Source organism: Lepus europaeus, chromosome 7 (genome assembly GCF_033115175.1).
Source record: "Lepus europaeus isolate LE1 chromosome 7, mLepTim1.pri, whole genome shotgun sequence".
In the NCBI taxonomy this organism is placed as follows: Eukaryota; Metazoa; Chordata; class Mammalia; order Lagomorpha; family Leporidae; genus Lepus; species Lepus europaeus.
This window is the reverse complement of record NC_084833.1, coordinates 89,740,310-89,759,790: the sequence shown is the minus strand read 5'-3', so window position 1 is coordinate 89,759,790 and position 19,481 is coordinate 89,740,310. Positions and strand designations below refer to the sequence as shown.

The window sequence follows — 19,481 nt, the reverse complement described above, 5'->3', positions numbered from 1 at the left end:
GTCCATACAATGTTTTTAAGTTTCTGAGATGTACTCAGAAAGGATATTTGTCTGATTTTTCTAATCTCAAACATCTATGACCATAAAAGCCTTAGTTGTTTGATTGATTTTTGTTTGAAGTTTGTAGGAAGTAAAGGGGTTTGGGGTTTTTAGAAATTATTATTAATTCCAGAAAGTGCAAACAAAAATTTCTCTTCCTCTCTCACTTCTTTCTAATCAAGTTAGTGCAGGGGCCCAAGCACTTGGGCCATCCTCCACTGCCCTCCTGGGCCGCAGCAGAGAACTGGACTGGAAGAGGAGCAACCGGGACTAGAACCCGGCCCCCATATGGGATGCCAGCACTGCAGGTGGAGGATTAACCAAGTGAGCCATGGCACCGGCCTCATTGGGTGATTTCTTATCACAAATTCTAGTCACCATTCAGGCTTTATGGAGCAAGTATAATGCTCTCTCTCCCTCCCTCCCTCCCTCCCTTCCTTCCTTCTTTCCCTTCTTCTTTTCTTTCTTTTTCTCCTTTTTCTTTATGGAAGCACATGAGCTCAGAAATCAGAGAGGCAAATATTTGTAGACCAGACAGGTAATAAATTAAGTAGAGTGGCAGAGCTTAAAAGGAAAGTGATCACTGGGCCTACTGCCAGTCTGCGGTGGGAGATGGGAAAACTGAAGTGCCCATGCCACATCCAGAAGCAGCAGCTACAGCTCAGTTTTAACAGATTGTAGCCACCCAAATAATTCAGAGATATTTTCGTAACCATGTTCAGTGCTGTGTAAACCAGACAAAACATGGCTAGGTGCCAGATCAGACTGCAACCTCAGTTTAGATAATTGCAGTCTTCACACCTTCCATAGCTAAATGGCGCAGTAATTTCATACTGGTAAGTATCCGATGCCTGGCCCTGAGAATATGGGGCAGAAATGCCATCTGTCCTCCAGGCATCTGTGGTCCAGCCATAGCCTGGAACAGCATCTTGGTCATCAGTTTTTTCTCCTAAAGCAGATTCTGTTCATCTCACTCTCAGGCTCCCCCCTCCCCTTCCTAATACTGAACAATTCAACAAAATAGAAATGCTAGAAATTTTCTAGAAATACAAATGTGGTTCAAGTAGCACAGGGTATAGACTTGATTTTCTCCTGGTTTAGAAAATGTATTTCTAATTCTGGGCCATTAGGTCTCATAATAGTTCATGAATTAATTTTAAGGGCTCTCTGAATCCACTGAAATGGTATAAAATATCTTGTGGCATTTGCATAACCTTAAAAAAGTTCATGGAAAATGAAATCATAAGATAAATTTATTTTGGTGCAAAAATGTTTAAAATCCATGCATACAAAGTGTTTTCAAAAAGTTCGTGGAAACTACATATTATGAAAAATTTAAATTGCACCATATTAAATATATCTTTTAATTCTATTTCCATGAACTTATGAACTACTCTCCTATTTACATACCTTTCAATAGATCCTTTAAAATATAAAACCAAAATTTAACAACCATGATAAATATGTAAATTAATCTGGTATATAGCATCAGCTTTTGGAAGGCAGTGCTGTTAGAATATTGACCAGTTCTGAGCTTAGTCTTGACTAAAAGCTTTTTGTTTTTCATTCATGTCTTTTCTTTTCTTTTTTTTAACTTTCTTTTCTTTTCTTTTCTTTTTTTTTTTTTTTTTTTTTTTTTTTGGCAGGCACAGTGGATAGTGAGAGAGAGAGACAGAGAGAAAGGTCTTCCTTTTTGCCGTTGGTTCACCCTCCAATGGCTGCTGCGGCCGGTGCATCTCACTGATCCAAAGCCAGGAGCCAGGTGCTTCTCCTGGTCTCCCATGCGGGTGCAGGGCCCAAGCACTTGGGCCATCCTCCACTGCCTTCCCGGGCCATAGCAGAGAGCTGGCCTGGAAGAGGGGCAACCGGGATAGAATCCGGCGCCCCAACCGGGACTAGAACCCGGTGTGCCGGCGCCGCAAGGCGTATTAGCCTGTTAAACCATGGCGCCGGCCCATTCATGTCTTTTCATAACCCTCTGCAGGATGCTAGTGTAATTACCACACCCACCAACCCAATGAATGTGATGCAGTTTTTTATCCAAGTGTGAAACCTAATGTTCTTATTTATCCTATTTCATTTTATTACATAATGCTATTATTCTAAGGCTTGAAAAATAATATACTGCTGGGAAATTTAGTTCATATGTACTTAAATGCATTTCTTTTCTTCTTTTGTTCTTCTCTGTAGGGCGAAAGTTTAAAAAGTTCAATAAAGTCAGAGTCATGAGAGCACTCGATGCTGTTGCTCTCCCGCAGCCAGTGGGCATTCCAAATGAAAGCCAACGAATCACTTTTTCTCCAAGTCAAGAGATACAGTTAATTCCCCCTCTAATCAACCTGTTAATGAGCATTGAACCAGATGTGATCTATGCAGGACATGACAACACAAGGCCTGATACCTCCAGTTCTTTGCTAACAAGTCTTAATCAACTAGGCGAGCGGCAACTTCTTTCAGTGGTAAAATGGTCCAAATCACTTCCAGGTAATAACTTTATATAAAATACATGTAAGTAAAAATATGCTGTGGTTGTTGTCCTAGCAGATTGTTAAATACAACAGTTTGTTAGGTAAATTAACTGTAATGCAAATGCCATGTTATAGTATGTCTTCAAAAAGTTCATTTATTCCCTTTTTCTACATGAACTTTTTTGCTGTGGCCTCTAAGTGTTTCAGCGATTCAAACTGTCTAGAACCCTAATATGTGCTATGGAAATACAAAGAAGCGAGAACACATTGAGTCTTGTTGATGACTCATGAATTACATGCATGAAACAGTTAAGAAATATCTTAAGTTTGTGTATTCAACCACAGATGTCATAGTAGTTCAGAGAAAGACAAGTTGATAATTCTCTTAAAAATGTATAGTTCATCCTAAGCCCCAATTTAACCAACCTGAGTTGGTTGAACATAAAACTGAATTATGTATTCATATAACAAATCAAAATAGTATTTTGAGAATGATGAGGTGTCTATAGTCACTTAAGAAAAAGATTCCTAGACATAAGGAAAGATAGCCCAGCAACATTGAGAATTTGGATTATACCATGATAAAAAGATTTTGGTTATTTTACTTGTCAGCTACTTTAGCTTTGTAGGAACCATGTGGTTAAAAAAATTTCAAGAGTGAAATTCTCACTTAGTTAAATCTGAGACTGCAGAGCCAAGAGAATTACGTGTAGTAATTGTTTGTAGAGGTGTTAATCTCATAATTAGAATTAGAACTTTTTTTAAATAATTTTTAAAAAAAATTTTTGACAGGCAGAGTGGATAGTGAGAGAGAGAGACAGAGAAAAAACTTTTTTTTAAAAATAACATCCTTTTCACATCAATATTATACTCCTTTTAGACTAATTTATTTTTCCAATATCTGATCAAGAATTAAACATTATGTTCTTTCAGTCCCCAAATAAATTCAATAGCTCTTTTTTTAATAAAGAATTCTTTCCAAACTTTTCTTAATATATTTCTCAGTTATTCTTCTGCCTGGAAAGTTTGAAGTATAATAGATGAATTGTTATTAAAAATTCAAGGTTACGTGAGAAAAAAAGGAAAATAGATTCCCGTTTGTTGAATCCTTTTCAAAAATACACATTGAGCAAAGTTAATAAAATTCAGTATTCTAATCTAGATGAAGTAATTTTATAGGAAAATCAAAATGCCCTGGTTCTTATCAGCTTCATTCTTGCTGAAGATCTTGAGCAAGTAATTTTTCCCCATTAGGAAAGTTGTGAATGCTTAAAACTTACTGTTATGGCGGTTATCAAATTTTATAGTTGTTTATTAAATAGATATAATTCATTACATTGATGAAATTTCTCTGTTTAAAATAGAAGTATTTTTTTAAAGATTTATTTTATTTATTTGAAAGACAGAGTTACACAGAGAGCAAAGAAGAGCCAGAGATAGAGGTCTTCAATCCTCTGGTTCACTCCCCAGATGGCCGCAATGGCCAGAGCTGTGCCAATCTGATGCCAGGAGCTAGGAGTTTCTTCTGAGTCTCCCACACGGGTGCAGGGGCCCAAGGACTTGAGCCGTCTTCTACTGTTATCCCAGGCCATAGCAAAGAGCTGGATCGGTAGTGGAGCAGCCAGGACTCGAACCGGCGCCCATATGCAATTCTGGTGCTTCAGGCCAGGGCTTTAACCCACTGTGCCACAGTGCCGGCCCCAAAATAGAAGTATTTAAACAAGTGTTTTTCTAATATGTGGAAAAAGTGATTTTTTTTATATAATTCATGCTCCTTTTGTTTGCATGTTTGTGATTATTTAATGTATAAAAATTTCAAGCATTAACTGGCAAGGATGGAAAATAACCACTTATCATTAAAAAGAGAATTTATTCACTATTAATAAAAGCTAAGTGAACATTTTTCCCACTAAGTGAAAATAGTTTACCTATCAGATTTTTTTTTCATTCCAAAACAGCCTCAAAAAGAGACCAAAATTTTTCATTGAATTTGGTGAAAACCTTCACTGTTGCAGACTGTAATATGTATGTAGTGATTCAAAATGATTCAACACCACTGTTACACAGACTGTTTCATTACCTGTAAAACAGGAAAGCATTCAGACTGTTACAGTTGTGTGGACTATGGTCTTTTTAAACCATAGTGTATGGCTTACATGTTGGTGGTAGCACCGTAGAATGTGTGATGAAGATGGTCCAGGAACTAGCGTGACTATTTTGACCTCTCAAGGCTAAAAAGGACACACAGATACAGTCTGGTATCATGAGCTACTCAGACACCAATTGCGGTTGACTTGAAACAAGGTTACAGTTTCTATTCACTCTGTCTTTCGATAAATGCCTGCTGTGTGCAAGAAATAAGAATTGAGCAGTGGTGTCAAGAAGACAAGCAAGAAGGCTAAATGACTGATGTGAATGCATTTTGGTGCAGTGCATTTGGTAATTAGTTTTGAATGTGAGACATCTGTTTTATCCATTCACTCATGTATAATAAGACTAATAATAGTTTATGGGAAATGGACTTTTGCTTCATGAGCCATATTAATTAGCCAGAATGTGAATTTACTAATTCATATTACCAAAAATATATATACTGCTGGGTAAACATGTTGCTAGAACAGGTCATTTTTTCACAATAGGGAAGTATGTCTGGGAAGTCAGGTTAAGATCACATGCAGAATGATCACCACAGCCAAGTTCTCAACAATATTAGGGGCCCTATGCATATTCCACAGGTGCCCCCAAAATTCCTCTTGCCTTGTCAGCACATCCTTTTTTTCTATACTCTTACATTTTCTTGGACCTCTCACAACAATTGTGGCCTATCTGACATGTTTCCAATAATATTTTAGAAGTACCCCATTTCATTTAATAGAGACTTGCATGATGCTGTAGCCTTGTGATAACATAACAAAAAAATTATACCTTAGGATACATTGAATCTGACATTTAGCACTTATAAATGAATAATTTTACATTGATTTTTATCTGTAGCTTTGGTGAGTAATATTTTCTTCTAGGTAAGGTGGAGCAACACAATATTAGAAACAAATTTTAAATGAACAAGATATATTCTCTCCATTAAGAAACTTTCAATCCAATGAAGAAGATATGATAACCAAATAGCAACATTATGTGAAAGTGACATAAGATACATAGAAAGTGGGGATAGAAGAACACTTTGGCTTCAGAGACTGGAGAAGACTTCAGAATTAAGATATCAGTTAAGCTTCATCTTTAAAGAGAAACAAGAAATGAGATTTTGCTAAGTCATGATAAAAAGAGTGTTCCAGATAGAAAGAGCAGCATGACTGATGCCATAAAGTAAGGAAAGCCAGAGGTGTGTTTGGTGAATAATGATTGAATCCAGCCTAAGCCATTGTATCCCAGTCTTTTCAAATGTGAAAGTTCCACAATAACATCAAAATTTTTAACATATACTAACCCTGCAGGGTAATAATTAAAGCCTTTAGTAACTGGTGATTGAGAGAACACATGTATGCATATGATTCCTCCAGCATTACTGCAATAGATCTTGGCCTTTTGTGGGGTGTCTTCACCTCCATAGTCAGAAATCACTGACGATAAATTTATATTGGTTAGAATAATAGAAAGTAATGTTAGAGGTATGTTATGGACTGATACATAGAGTCTCAAAACTTAGTGTAGGCTTTAGAAATTTAATTTGCAAGTACTTATTTCCAGTTCAGTTTCACCTTTAAATGGTCTTTCATCCTTTGAATCAAGATATTGGATATTGTAGTAGAATTGATATGACAGATAAGTTTGTAGAAAATATTTCCATTTTATATGTTTTCTCTTGATACTTATATTTAGTCGGTGAGAAATCTATTCAGGCCAGTGTTTGGACACTTTTAGACATTGCAATTTCGAATACATAACATATTTCTTGTTTTCAGTAACACAAACTATCTGAAAATTTTGAGTAGCAAAAGACTGAAACTATGCTATGCTGCATTTTCTTTTTTTTTAAAGATTTATTTTATTTATTTGAAAGAGTTACAGAGAGAGGTAGAGACAGAGAGAGAGGTCTTCCATCCACTGGTTCACTCCCCAGATGGCCGCAACAGGCAGAGCTGGGTCAATCCAAAGTCAGGAGCCAGAAGCTTCTTCCGGGTTTTCCACATGGGTGCAGGGACCCAAGGACTTGGGCCATCTTCTACTGCTTTCCCAGGCCATAGCAGAGAGCTGGATTGGAAGAGGAGCAGCCGGGACTAGAACCGGCACCCAAAGGGGATGCCAGACCAGCCCTGCTGCATTTTCTATCTTTAAACATGCCAAAACATCTTTGGAGTCAGTGGCAGTCATTGAATCTTTTTTTTTTTTTTAATTTGACAGAGTTAGACAGTGAGAGAGAGAGACAGAGAGAAAGGTCTTCTTTCCATTGATTCACCCCCCAAATGGCTGCCACAGCTGGAGCTACGCCCATCCAAGCCAGGTGCCTCCTCCCGGTCTCCCATGCAGGTGCAGGGCCCAAGCACTTGGGCCATCCTCCACTGCCTTCCAGGGCCACAGCAGAGAGCTGGACTGGAAGAGGAGCAAACGGGACTAGAACTGGCGCCCACATGGAATGTCGGCGCTGCAGGCAGAGGATTAACCAAGTGAGCCACGGCACCGGCCCATCATTGAATCTTGACAGAGATATTTTTTTTCCTTCCTTCCCAAGTCAAATGAGTAAACCCAGTTATTGCCTCCAAAATAAATAAATAAATAAAAGTGATGACAGGGAAATGAGAGTCATTTACTATGAGTAAAGTTAGACTTTGATAAAGGCTTCTATAAAGACTTTCAAAATCATTTTTCTAACATCTTATTCCACTGAAATAACAACTGCTAATGTCAACAACTATTTTACTTGTCAAGTAACATGACTATTTCCAGTCCTTAACATGTTTTACATGCCTCTGGGGCTGGGGCAAAGTAACCATTTTTTGCTAGAACTCTTCCTTCAGCATTATAACCTCCCATATTTTCTGACTTTTTTGTGGATATATTATTCTACTCACACCATAAATTTGGCAGATCCTGAATTCTGTCTTCTACTCCAGTAGTTTCCCACTCTGTGCAATCTGGATGCGCTCACCCATCACTACTATATTCTGATGACTGGTATGTTATAATATCAGTCCAGACAGTCTTCTAAACTATTGGGCAATATATTTCACCTCCTTGTTATACATTGCCACCCAAAAGACCTTCTGAGTTAACATGGCCTTCTGCTCCATGAACCTAAAACCTTTTATGATACTGTGAAATGGCATCTCAGCCAGTCTGTGGTATCATCCTTGGCTCACTTCCTCCTTTCTCCTTTGTCTATTTACTCATCAAATTCTGTCTACTCTATTTACTAAATACGTGATTCATTATAAACACTGCTACTGAATTAGTTTGTTCCTCATCAGTCTTTTTTTTTTTTTGTAAAAAAAAAAGATTTATTTATTTGAAAGGCAGAGAGATAGAGAGAGAGAGAGAGAGAGAGAGAGAGAGAGAGAGAGAGGTCTTCCATCTTCTGGTTCACTCCCCAGATGGCTGCAATGGTCGGACCTGAGCCAATCCAAAGCAAGGAGCCAGGAGCTTCTTCCAGATCTCCCACGTGGGTGCAGGGGCCCAAGGACTTGGGCCATCTTCTACTGCTTTCCCAGGCATTGACAGAGAGCTGGATTGGAAGTGGAACAGCCAGGTCTCGAACCAGTGCCCAAATGGGATGCCAGCACTGCAGGCAGCAGCTTTACCCGTATGCTTCAGGGCTGGTGCAATATTATCTCTTGTCATTCCTCTTTAAGCAACTCTGAGGATCAGTTGTCAAACTGCCCTTTGCTCAGTGTCCTGCCTTGTTCTTTTACTTGTTTTGTTTTACATGTCACTTCCCTGGGAAAGATTTCCCTGAGCCTTCATGGACTGGGTAATGGAACCACTTACTCCCCCATGTATCCTTTTTTTTACGTTTGTCAGCCATAACATTGTCACTCTGAATTACAATGATGTTTTATTTCTGTCTGTCTCACCACACTATGTTAAAGGCAGACTTAGCTTCCTTTTTTAATATTCGTTTATTTATTTACTTATTTGAAAGGCAGAGAGAGAGAGAGAGGCTTCCATCTGCTGGTTCACTTCCCAAATGGCTGCACTGGCTGGAGCTGTGCTAATCCAAAGCAAGGAGCCAGGAGCTTCAGGTCTTCCACGAGAGTGCAGGGCCCAAACACATAGGCCATCTTTTACTGCTTTCCCAGGCCATCAGCAGAGAGCTAGATTGGAAATGGAGCAGCCTGGACTTGAACCGGTATCCACATGAGATGCCAGCACTGCAGGCAGTGGCTTTACCTGCTACGCCACAGCACCAACCCCTCAGCTTCTTTTTTGTCTTTATGCCCAGTGGCAAGCATAATGTCTTATCACAAATGAGTGCTTTAAAAATACTTACAAAATTGAAAATATGGAACTAGTATAAGAAGTTATAATGCCTTAGATCATTGAAACATGAAGTTCTTGAAACTCCTTTGTGCTACTCAGAGTTCATACTTTACATTAGAAAATACTGAGATACTTATGTTCTGCTCTTGTAGATTAGCTATTTAAAATATATTACCTTTCTTTACAGAGTTCCTCACGTTGAAACGTTGGAAGTGAGAGGAAAGAACCTATTTGGCCATGCAGGGCATCTCTGCATGTATACTGTATACTTTCTTTAAAATTTTTGAGGCATTAAGAATTGGACAGTTTGTAACCAGTTTATTTTTTTGTTTTTTTTTTTTTTCCACGAATTATCAGGCTGAGTCAGTTAAAAAGAAAGGATTTTTTAAAACTACTTATTAAACATAATTAGTGATCATCTATCACTGCTCCATGAGAAGATCTTTAATTTTGGTCATCATCTCAAATGTACAAAGTTTACCTGATCATTATCACCTTTGGGCATTTGATCTCAGTGTTCCTGTCTTTGTTTCAGTGTGAGGCAATGAATGATACTACAGTGAATAGGGGAAAATTGCATGTTCAGATCAGTTTAACATTGAACATTTATCACAATTAAGTTCTCTAACAGATGAAATAACTGAAGGGTATTTTCTCAGTTCTATTCCATTCTGTTGGATGAAAATATACTTTCTGTTATTAATATTGGTAATTTGAAAAATTTTACTTTGTTTCAATAACATTTTCCCTTTATAATATAATGAAAATCTTCCTTTGTTTCAAGTTTTTAATATAACCCCACAATGCAAAAATACACAAAAATGCCAATAGAAAAAAACAAAGAGAAGGAAACGGTGAGTATAAAAATGTAAATATGAACAGAATACCCACTTTTGAAAAAGCAACAATCAATTAACTGCTATCTAATTTTGTAAAATTTTTAAAATTACACCAAGATCAATGTAAAAAAAAAGCCTGCAATGAAAAAGTATAGCAAAGTTAAGGCAGATATTTAAATATTATAAAATCTGTCTTTCAAAACTTATAAAATTGACCAAGAGAGTATAGAGAATAATGGATATAATCTAGAATATTGTAAACAAACTGTTGATATTTTAATAAATCTGATTAAAAGCCTAATTTCCTATGAGCCTACTGTTTTCATATATATGAAATATATAATTTACTATGTATAATGACATCATTATGTAATATATATTCTGGAAAATATATATTTCAGATAGAGCATTTAATTTATCTTTTGGATTTTATTTCCATCAATAGCCCTTATATTTTAATTGTACCAGATAGGCTCTGTAATATAAAGATGCATTCTGAAATATATTTTATCTCATTTTGTTTCGAAATTAGACTTCCTATAAGATTGAGTAGTGCCTTTCACATAGCCGTTTGGCCAGTGAGCAATTCTACAGGATTCATTGATAGACTAATACATATCTACACAGGACTGTCTCAAGTGCATAATGACCCTGTTTGAGTCTCATAGCAATTCATTGAATTAGTTACCATTACTACTGTGATTTTACTTATAATGAAATTTAGGCTCAGAGATACTAAATGTCTTGCCCAATGTGGCATTCAGTAAGTGGTAGAACCACGACTGGAACTTGGGTCTTCTCTCAGACTTGTAACTTAAGGAGACAGCTAAGCAACAGAAAGGACTTTGAGCTAGAAAATAATAAAGCAAAGACAGAGATCTGGTTACATAGAGATCTGTGCACCTCCATTTAGGAAGTCTTTCTTTTTAAAAATTAGGAAAATTCATTGATCCTTTAGCAAATGGTTCTAAACTGTATTAAAGAATTTATAATCCATCTTCATTAAACATGTTAAATATTCAATTTACAAAGCAGCATTTACATACTAGATTTATGATGTTAAGAGTCACAACTTATTTAAGGAGAGGCAATATTTAGATTTGTACTTGAAGATGGATTTATGTTTTATAAAAATAAAGCACTGTGAAAACTGCATGCCAAATTTTTCTTGACTGGTTTTTTACAGTCTTTTCACACCTGAATAAATCAGGATTCTTGGATTCTAGGAATAAAAACCAATTATGCTAATTATAAAAACAAATCCACTAAAAAACCTCTGGCTATCAAAAACAGGAGAAAACGTAATTTATTGAAGGGATCCTAGGGATTCCCTGAATAGGAGCTGAAGGACAAGCTTGGAATATGCAAGAAACCAGGGCATCTCTGCAGCTTAAATAAGCAAGCATCACAAATACAGCCCCTGGATCCCCCTACCACTGGGTAGCACCACCATCCAAAAATAACCAGAACTCTGTCTTAGCTTTATTATTTTCTGGCTCAAAGTCCTGACAATATGTGTGCCATGGGCCAAACCCAGGCCACAAGCCCAAAGAAGCAGTCTTTAGCCAGCTTCCTTGATGGGAAGGTGAGGTAGCTGCTCTCACTGAACTAAGACCAGTGGGGAACTCTGTCCACACAAAGAAAGGCAAGTGGAGATGAGAGGAGAGAGGAAGGGAAGATGAGATGCTGAAGAGAAGAACACACACAAAAGAAGGGTACATTGCTGCTGTGGCATCCTTAATGGTGCATATGCATTGTTTTTGGTCCCCTGAGGTCAGGGAGCTCTAAAAAGAGACTAGCAGTCTTCTACCATTCACATGAAAATGGTTCCAAGTGGGGTACAGAGAGAAGCAGACAGCCCTCTGCTTTTCTGCTGCCTGTCTTGAGATGAATAACATGGTCAAGAAATTGTTGTGGTTTGTTTTGCCCTTGATAGCAAGTTTTACTACTTTTGTACTAAGTCATTTGTAAGTGGAATGTGGTGGGTTTTTAGGGGAAATACTCGTAGATGTTATTTACACAGCTTTAGGGAAAGTAGTGAATGCTTCTACCAGAACATTGGTTATTTTTCCATACTGCTTAATTTGATTGTTTCAGTTACTTTTACATACAAATATTTCCAAATTTATATTTCTAGCAGAGGTCTCTCCATACTTCTAATTCATATGTATAACTGGATATATATTTGGATATTTCTGATGGCCCTCAAACATCTCCAAAGTGCACCATTTCTCTTTTGCTTGTTTCTCCTCATTTTTCCCCCAGCAATGCTATAATCGCCCTTGACACTTCAAGCAAAAATACTCAAAGATAGACTTCAGTCCTTCTTCCTACCTGCGTATCCTGACTTGCCAATCTCTTTGATTTTGTCCTGTAAATACTTCTCTGATGCATTCCGTCCTATCTGTTCCTCCACTTGACTTATTTCAGACGTTTACTCATCTCTCTCCTCACCTTTGGCAGTGGCTCCCAACTGCTCTCCCTGACCCCAGGACTTACCCCTGCGAGTCCCCCATACTAAGGATCCCTCTGCGATACAGGTAAAGCCATGCAACTTGCTCTGTTCCCTATTAGACATACAAGACCTTCCATGATCTGATCCCAGCCTGTATTTCAAAGCACCTCTTTGCCTCTCTTTCTAAGTTCTTCAACGTAAATCTTGTGATCTTTTCTGAAGAGTGAGGAAGAAATGAAGAAGACTTGTGTCCATTACATCAACATACATTTGCCTGTTCCCTGCCATCTCCCTCTGCAGTCAGCATCAGGGTATAGCCTAAAAGAGGGTGAAACATCGAAGCATGTGCACAGGTGCGCACACACACATGCACACACACACACGAAACCTGTTAAGCCACATAGAAGTTTAAAGCAAGATTGGCTTAAATTTTAAAAACACAAACATAACCAAAAAACCATGGAGTGTACCAAAGATATGATTAAATGTTGTTAAAGGAGAATTAGATATAGTACAACTGAAAACAATAGTTTTACAAAATAAAATCAATTTACGTTTGAATTTTAAAGAACTGAGATTCCTAAACAAATTGATTATCTGGTATGCGAGCATTATCTCTGTCTTTTAGGAAAGGTTTCCTAACCTGGCACATGGCCTTTTAACACTCTCCATCACAGCTCTCACGTGCTTGTTCACTCAGCTGAGTTGCGAGCTTCTTTGAGGGCAAGGGTTGGGTCTTATTGTAACCCCAGCATTTTAACACAGTGCCGTTCAGAAAAATGATTCTGAATAAATGGGTGTGTTTCATGAATGAGTGAAGATTGATTCAATTGGATAATTTGCAAAGCTCTTAAACCACAGTGATTAATTTTAAACAATTGCCAAAATTGCCTCCCCCCATTTTATTTTCCAAACTGTCTTACTTATTAGTATTTACTGATTTTAGGGTAAAATATTTCCCTACTTATAACTAGTTTCCGATATTTGCATAATTTCAACATTTTGACACAATTAAGTGATTATTCTGTTCATTTTATTTTTAAAATTTATTTTGTAGGTTTTCGAAACTTACATATTGATGACCAGATAACTCTCATCCAATATTCTTGGATGAGTTTAATGGTATTTGGACTAGGATGGAGATCCTACAAACATGTCAGTGGGCAGATGCTGTATTTTGCACCTGATCTAATATTAAATGAGTAAGTAGTAACTTTTGTTCTTCGTTAGTGTGTGTGTGTGTGTGTGTGTGTGTGTGAGAGAGAGAGAGAGAGAGAGAGAGAGAGAGAGAGAATTTTGGAAATTTGAGGCCAGCATTGTGATAGTGGATTAGGCACCATTTGTAATGCTGGCATCATATATCCAAGTGTTGGTTCAAGTCCCAGTTGCTTCACATCCAATCCAACTTCCTGCTAATGTGCCTTGGAAGGAAGTAGAAAATGGCCCAAGTACTTGGGCCCCTGCCACCCATGTGGGAATCCAGGATGGACTTCCTGGCTCCTGGCTTCAATCTGGCCCAGAACTGACTGTCATAGCCATTTGGATGGAAGATTCTCATCCATTCTCATTCTCTCTCTCTCTCTCTCTCTCTCTCTCTCTCCTTTCCAAATAAATAAATGAACTTCAGAAAATGTTTGAAAATTGTATTTCAACAGATGATCATATATTTAGTTTCCTAGACAATGTAATTTTGAAAAGTTTTTACAATTACTTCAGGATACAACTTGATAATGGCAATGTTAATAAAATTGTATAATTTTATTGGAAATTAGATATTTTGAATTTTTTACTTGTCTCATATCCAATCTCTTAAGCTTCAAGAACTTATCAAGAAATATATTTAAAGACAAAATTAATATATTTAAAGACAAAATTAAGAATTTATCAAATTTAAGTTACTACATTGGTACTAATGAATATAATGATGTAAATTTGAAATACTTTTGCTAGATATAGTATTGTCTTACCTTCAACAATTAAAAACATTTCCTGTTTTCCTTCAGGAAAAAATGGACTGGTAATTTATTGTAAAGACCTAAGGATAAATATTTCAGTTTGTTTTATTATGCTTAAATAGCTGTAATTGATTTTCTACATATAATCTCCTACCAAATAAGAGTATTTTCATGGTAGTATAAATGCTGACATAGCTATATAACTTAATAACTTACAGTGTATAAGTCTTCATAGTTTACAGAAAATTTTTATGTTTCATTCCTTCTTTACCTAATATCTCTTGAAATAGGTTAAGAATCTACATTCTTCATTTTACAGTTTGAGAAACTAAGGCTAAGAATTTGGTTGTCAGGATTATTTTTAGTTCCTCTCAGCTGAAATCTAACTCTCTTTCCATTATTTTGTTTATTTCATTTGACTAATTTGTATATTATAATTGTATGTGATTAAGGAAGCACCTTAGATAAGTTTCGTCAACTTTCGAATTTGTGTTTAACCTTATCATTTAGTGCTTGCTAAGTTTTTCGTTCTGTGTTGCCATACATTTCCCATAGAAAAGGGCATACAATCACAGTGTGGTAAATTTCTGTGAACTGAATCAGTTGAATTGCACACCAAGTAATATATAAAAATAGACTTATGTGTGTGTGTTCATAGAAAAAAAAATCATTAAACAAAGTTCTGAGCATTCTTCAGCCCCACATTCTCAGCTCCAACTGCTTTACTCTCCTCTCTTAATTTACTGGATATATGATAATAAAGTGAGAAAAAATATTAATCCTGCTCAATATGGACTCATATTGAACAGTTTTCTAACTTTAACATTTCTTAACCTGAAATATTCATTATTATGAAAATGTTTGTAAGATGTTTGAAATTCCAAATATTGAGCATATATATTAAAAGTCATAGTGATAGTCAACAACACATAATTGCCAAATCATACTCCCTGATAAATCATGTAAACTGGCTAAGACACTGTTATGTGTTTCTTTTTTTTTCTTTCCCTGCATGTGTTGTGTGTGGTGCAAGACAGCGGATGAAAGAATCATCATTCTATTCACTATGCCTTACCATGTGGCAGATACCGCAGGAGTTTGTCAAGCTTCAAGTTAGCCAAGAAGAGTTCCTCTGCATGAAAGTATTACTACTTCTTAATACAAGTGAGTGAGTACAAGAAGCTTCTTACAAGATAGTTTCTTAATTTTTTACATGATTTGAAAACCTTTCATGCAAGAATATGATCATATAATTATATACGAGTACAAAGCTTAGGTTGTAACTAGAGGAGAAGCACCCAATAGACAAAGGCACTTCAAAAACTTTATGGAAAAATGGGATGAAAATTTTATTTTTGTGCAATTTTTTTCATTATGCCTAATTTTTTCATAATATGTATTTTCCATGAACTTTTTGAAGACCCCATATATGCACAGATTTGAACTTTTTTGTCCAAAATGAACATCTTTTAATTCTATTGTATGCAGGCTTTTTGAAGTACCTTTGTACTGTCATGCATATTAATAAAATTAGTTGAGGGGCTGACACCATGGCATAGCAGGTAAAGCTGCTGCCTGCAGTGCCAGCATCCTGTATGGGTGCCGGTTCAAGTCCCAGCTGCTCTACTTGCAATCCAGCTCTCTGCTATGGCCTAGGAAAGCAGTAGAAGATGGGCTCCTGTACCCACATGGGAGACCTAGAAGAAGCTCCTGGCTCCTGGCTTCAGATTGGCATAGCTGTGGCCATTGTGGCCATCTGGGGAGTGAACCAGCAGAAACAGATGTTTCTGTCTCTGCCCCTGCCTCTCTGTAACTCTGCCTTCAAATAAATAATTTTAAAAAATAAAATTAGTTGATTATTTTTAATATTTTACCTACCATATGCTACTGAAATGACTTAGCCAATTCTTTTTTTATTTTGGATAAAATATGATTAAGTGACCTTCTTTTCATATCCACCTAATTCAGTATTATAAACTTATTAGTACTGCATAAACACACACACACACACACATCTTTACCTTGAACACAATTTTATTTAGATACACATTTTTTCAGGATAGGCTGTTACAACAAATAACTATAAAGATCTGTAGCTTAGCACAGCAACAGAGTATTTATCACTAATAGAGGGACCAGTGAGTTAGCAAGAAAACTCCAGGCTCTTTCCATCCGGTGGTTCTACCCTGTCTTTGCAGCCTGGAGTCCTCCATTGCATCTGACTAGACATGAGCACTGAGTGAGAAGAGGTTTGGAGGTGAGGCCTGAACCTATCATGCATCACGTCCACCTTCCACAGCCCACCTTAACTGCAGAAGATGCTGGTAAATATAGATGATCTGTGTGCCCAGAAGGAAAAATGACATGAAGCATAGCATTGGGCAACTGAGGACAGCCAAATATCCATTTCCCTTTTTCTCATTCACAAAGAACACACTCAGGTTCAGTGGTGTTCAAGAGTCTCAGTGGGTCCCCCAAGGTCTGGATGGGAAAACTTTAAATATTTTTTGAAAAAGCTGCTTTTACCCTTTTCTGTGCCCTTCCTGTGAATAGGCAGTTTCAACCCTAAATTGAAAGAATTGATGCTCCCTTGACTCATATTGATTTGCAAGGAAACCACATGCAGCTAATACCTTAGACTGAAGAAAGCCAAATGTCTTTCTCAGCTGCATCTTTGCAGGGACTTCTTTCCCATGACACAAATATCAAGTGATTGGGGGATTCAGTTAGAAGGAAAGAACCTCTTAAAATGGAAAGTTTCCTCATGCAGAGTTTCTTTGAAAAGGCAGGGACCAGTGTAGAGATATCTTTGGATTCATAGCCTTTTCTCCAATCTTTGGGAACCCTATTTTGACCAGAAGTCTTTAAATCTAATTCGATAAAACTGTATATAATGCACAAAGGGTGTTGATATGGGACTGGCCAAGAGAGTCAACTGAAATACACTTGCTTTTCTTTGCTTGATGGTTATGAATCTTACAACAGCAATGTCTAGATCTCTCAAACTAGTTTTTATTATTATTAACATAATTCTGTGTTTATGGATAGGCTGTTATGCTTGGGAACCAATTAACTCACCATGTGTCCAGTGCAGATCAGTAGGAAGGCTGGGTCCATTGCCATCACTCAGGGACCCAAGCAAATGGAGGCTGTATCTTGATGCAGGCTTCCGCAATCACTAAGTCAGCAGTAAGCAAAGGATGTGACATACCTATGGCTTCTTGGGTACTTGTTTCATCAAGAAAAGGGAGAAACAGAAACATTTGGTGAATAATTCTTATGTTTTCCACAAATTGTAATCAAAATTCTAGTGAGATTTTTGGCTGGGGAATGAGGTAGAGAAACTTGGCAAAGCTAATGAAAATTCATCTTCAAATTGAGATAAATAAATAGATAAGCATTAGAAAAATATGAGGGAACTAGAAAAGTATAATAATTTACTAAAGATTTGTTTATTTCTTTGAAAGGCAGAGTTATGGAAAGGGAGAGGCAGAGAGAGAAAGCTACAACAATTAATGTGGCGTGGGAAGAGAATGGGTATACTGAATTGTTAAGCCCAAGAAGTATGCATTAAAACTTAAGCACTGTAAAGAAACAGAAACAAATAGATACCAGATAATTAAGTGTAAACACTCAATCATTACAAAAACAAATGGAAAAAATAAAAATTATTTTCAAATCTCAAGTGCAATGGGAAAATTGGCAGAGGAAAATCTAATGATTTGATAGTTACAAAGTTAAAACTCTAATTTGCTATTAAAAAATAAAACAAATGGGCGTGGTGTTGTGGCACAGTGCATTAAGCTGCAAACTGGAAAGCAGGCGTCCCATGTGAGTGCTGATTTGAGTCCCAGTTGCTCCACTTCTGATATAGCTCCCTGATAGTGCATCTGGGAAAAATAGTGAACGATGGCCGGTACTTGGGCCTCTGCCACCTAAATGAGACCTAAATGGGGTTCCTGGCTCCTGGCTCCTGGCTCCAGGCTGGCCCAGGCTTGGCCATTGGCAGCCATTTGGGGAGTGAACCAGCAGATAGCAGATACCTCTCTCTCACACTCTATGTCTCTCTCTCTTCCTTTCAAATAATAAATAAATCTTTAAAAATAAAAAAAGCACAGATCTCAGAAATAGGCAAAGTTAACATATATTTCTATAGTTCTCTCCAAAACCACACTAAAATCTTAGTAAAGGGATTACTAAGAATAAATAATTTTGGCCGGCGCCGTGGCTCAACAGGCTAATCCTCCGCCTTGCGGCGCCAGCACACCGGGTTCTGGTCCCGGTCGGGGCGCCGATCCTGTCCCGGTTGCCCCTCTTCCAGGCCAGCTCTCTGCTGTGGCCAGGGAGTGCAGTGGAGGATGGCCCAAGTGTTTGGGCTCTGCACCCCATGGGAGACCAGGAGAGGCACCTGGCTCCTGCCATCGGAACAGCGCGGTGCGCCGGCCGCAGCGCGCTACCGCGGCGGCCATTGGAGGGTGAACCAACGGCAGAGGAGGACCTTTCTCTCTGTCTCTCTCTCTCACTGTCCACTCTGCCTGTCAAAAAAAAAAAAAAAGAATAAATAATTTTATATTCATGTTTAGGGGTGAGGGAGCTGCCAAGATCTGATTGAGGTGTAGGGGATAAATAGGGCTTTAAAAAGGGTTACTTTTATTCTCTTTGCTGGGCATGTATAGTTGACTTTAAACTACATGCACATCTCTGTAGAAATGTTGATCATGAACGTATAGTAGCATGAATCCAAGAGGTTATATAATTTTTTTTCAGCATTCTAGATATGGCTGCACAAAAAGTTAGATGCTTTAAGTAAAGTATAATGTTTGCAGCATAATCACAACCAAACACAAATGAAGCAAGGAACCTGAAAAGTCTGGTAATAAAGTTGCTGGGAAGAGAACCAAGGCATCTCAAATAATTGACAACAGAAGGATCTAAAAGATACAGAGGAAACGCCTTGATGAAATTGACAATATAGTGTAAACAAAGACTAGTTGTAAGTTTAGAAAGTTATGCCTAAGATCTGAATGTAGGAATTAATGATCTCTGAGGTAAATATCTAAATTGCCACTATGGGAAAAATGGCATTTCCATTAATAGGGATATTTGTCCATAGTGTTATTATTTAATATTGTTCTGTAAGTCCAGACAATGCAATGAATCGAGAAGCAGAAATTAAAGCTACAACCATTGGAAATGGTAAAAATGAAAATATTATTTGTCTATAGTATGGTATTGTTGTATACCAGCAAAACAAAAGACAATCAACCAAAAAGTGCTAGAATTAAAAACAGAG

At 37.4% G+C, this 19,481-nt stretch overlaps 1 protein-coding gene across 2 annotated transcripts in view; it reads left to right on the top strand.

The window, feature by feature from the left end:
• The window catches only part of PGR (progesterone receptor), a 74,124-nt gene that overhangs the window by 46,380 nt on the left and 8,263 nt on the right, over positions 1-19,481 (top strand). The window contains exons 4-6 of one of the 2 annotated variants that reach the window (XM_062196916.1): positions 2,230-2,523; positions 13,291-13,435; positions 15,222-15,352. In XM_062196916.1, the coding sequence (XP_062052900.1) occupies positions 2,230-2,523; positions 13,291-13,435; positions 15,222-15,352 (570 nt within the window). The remainder of the gene's footprint in view (positions 1-2,229; positions 2,524-13,290; positions 13,436-15,221; positions 15,353-19,481) is intronic. The other variant, XM_062196917.1, reaches the window with a different exon arrangement.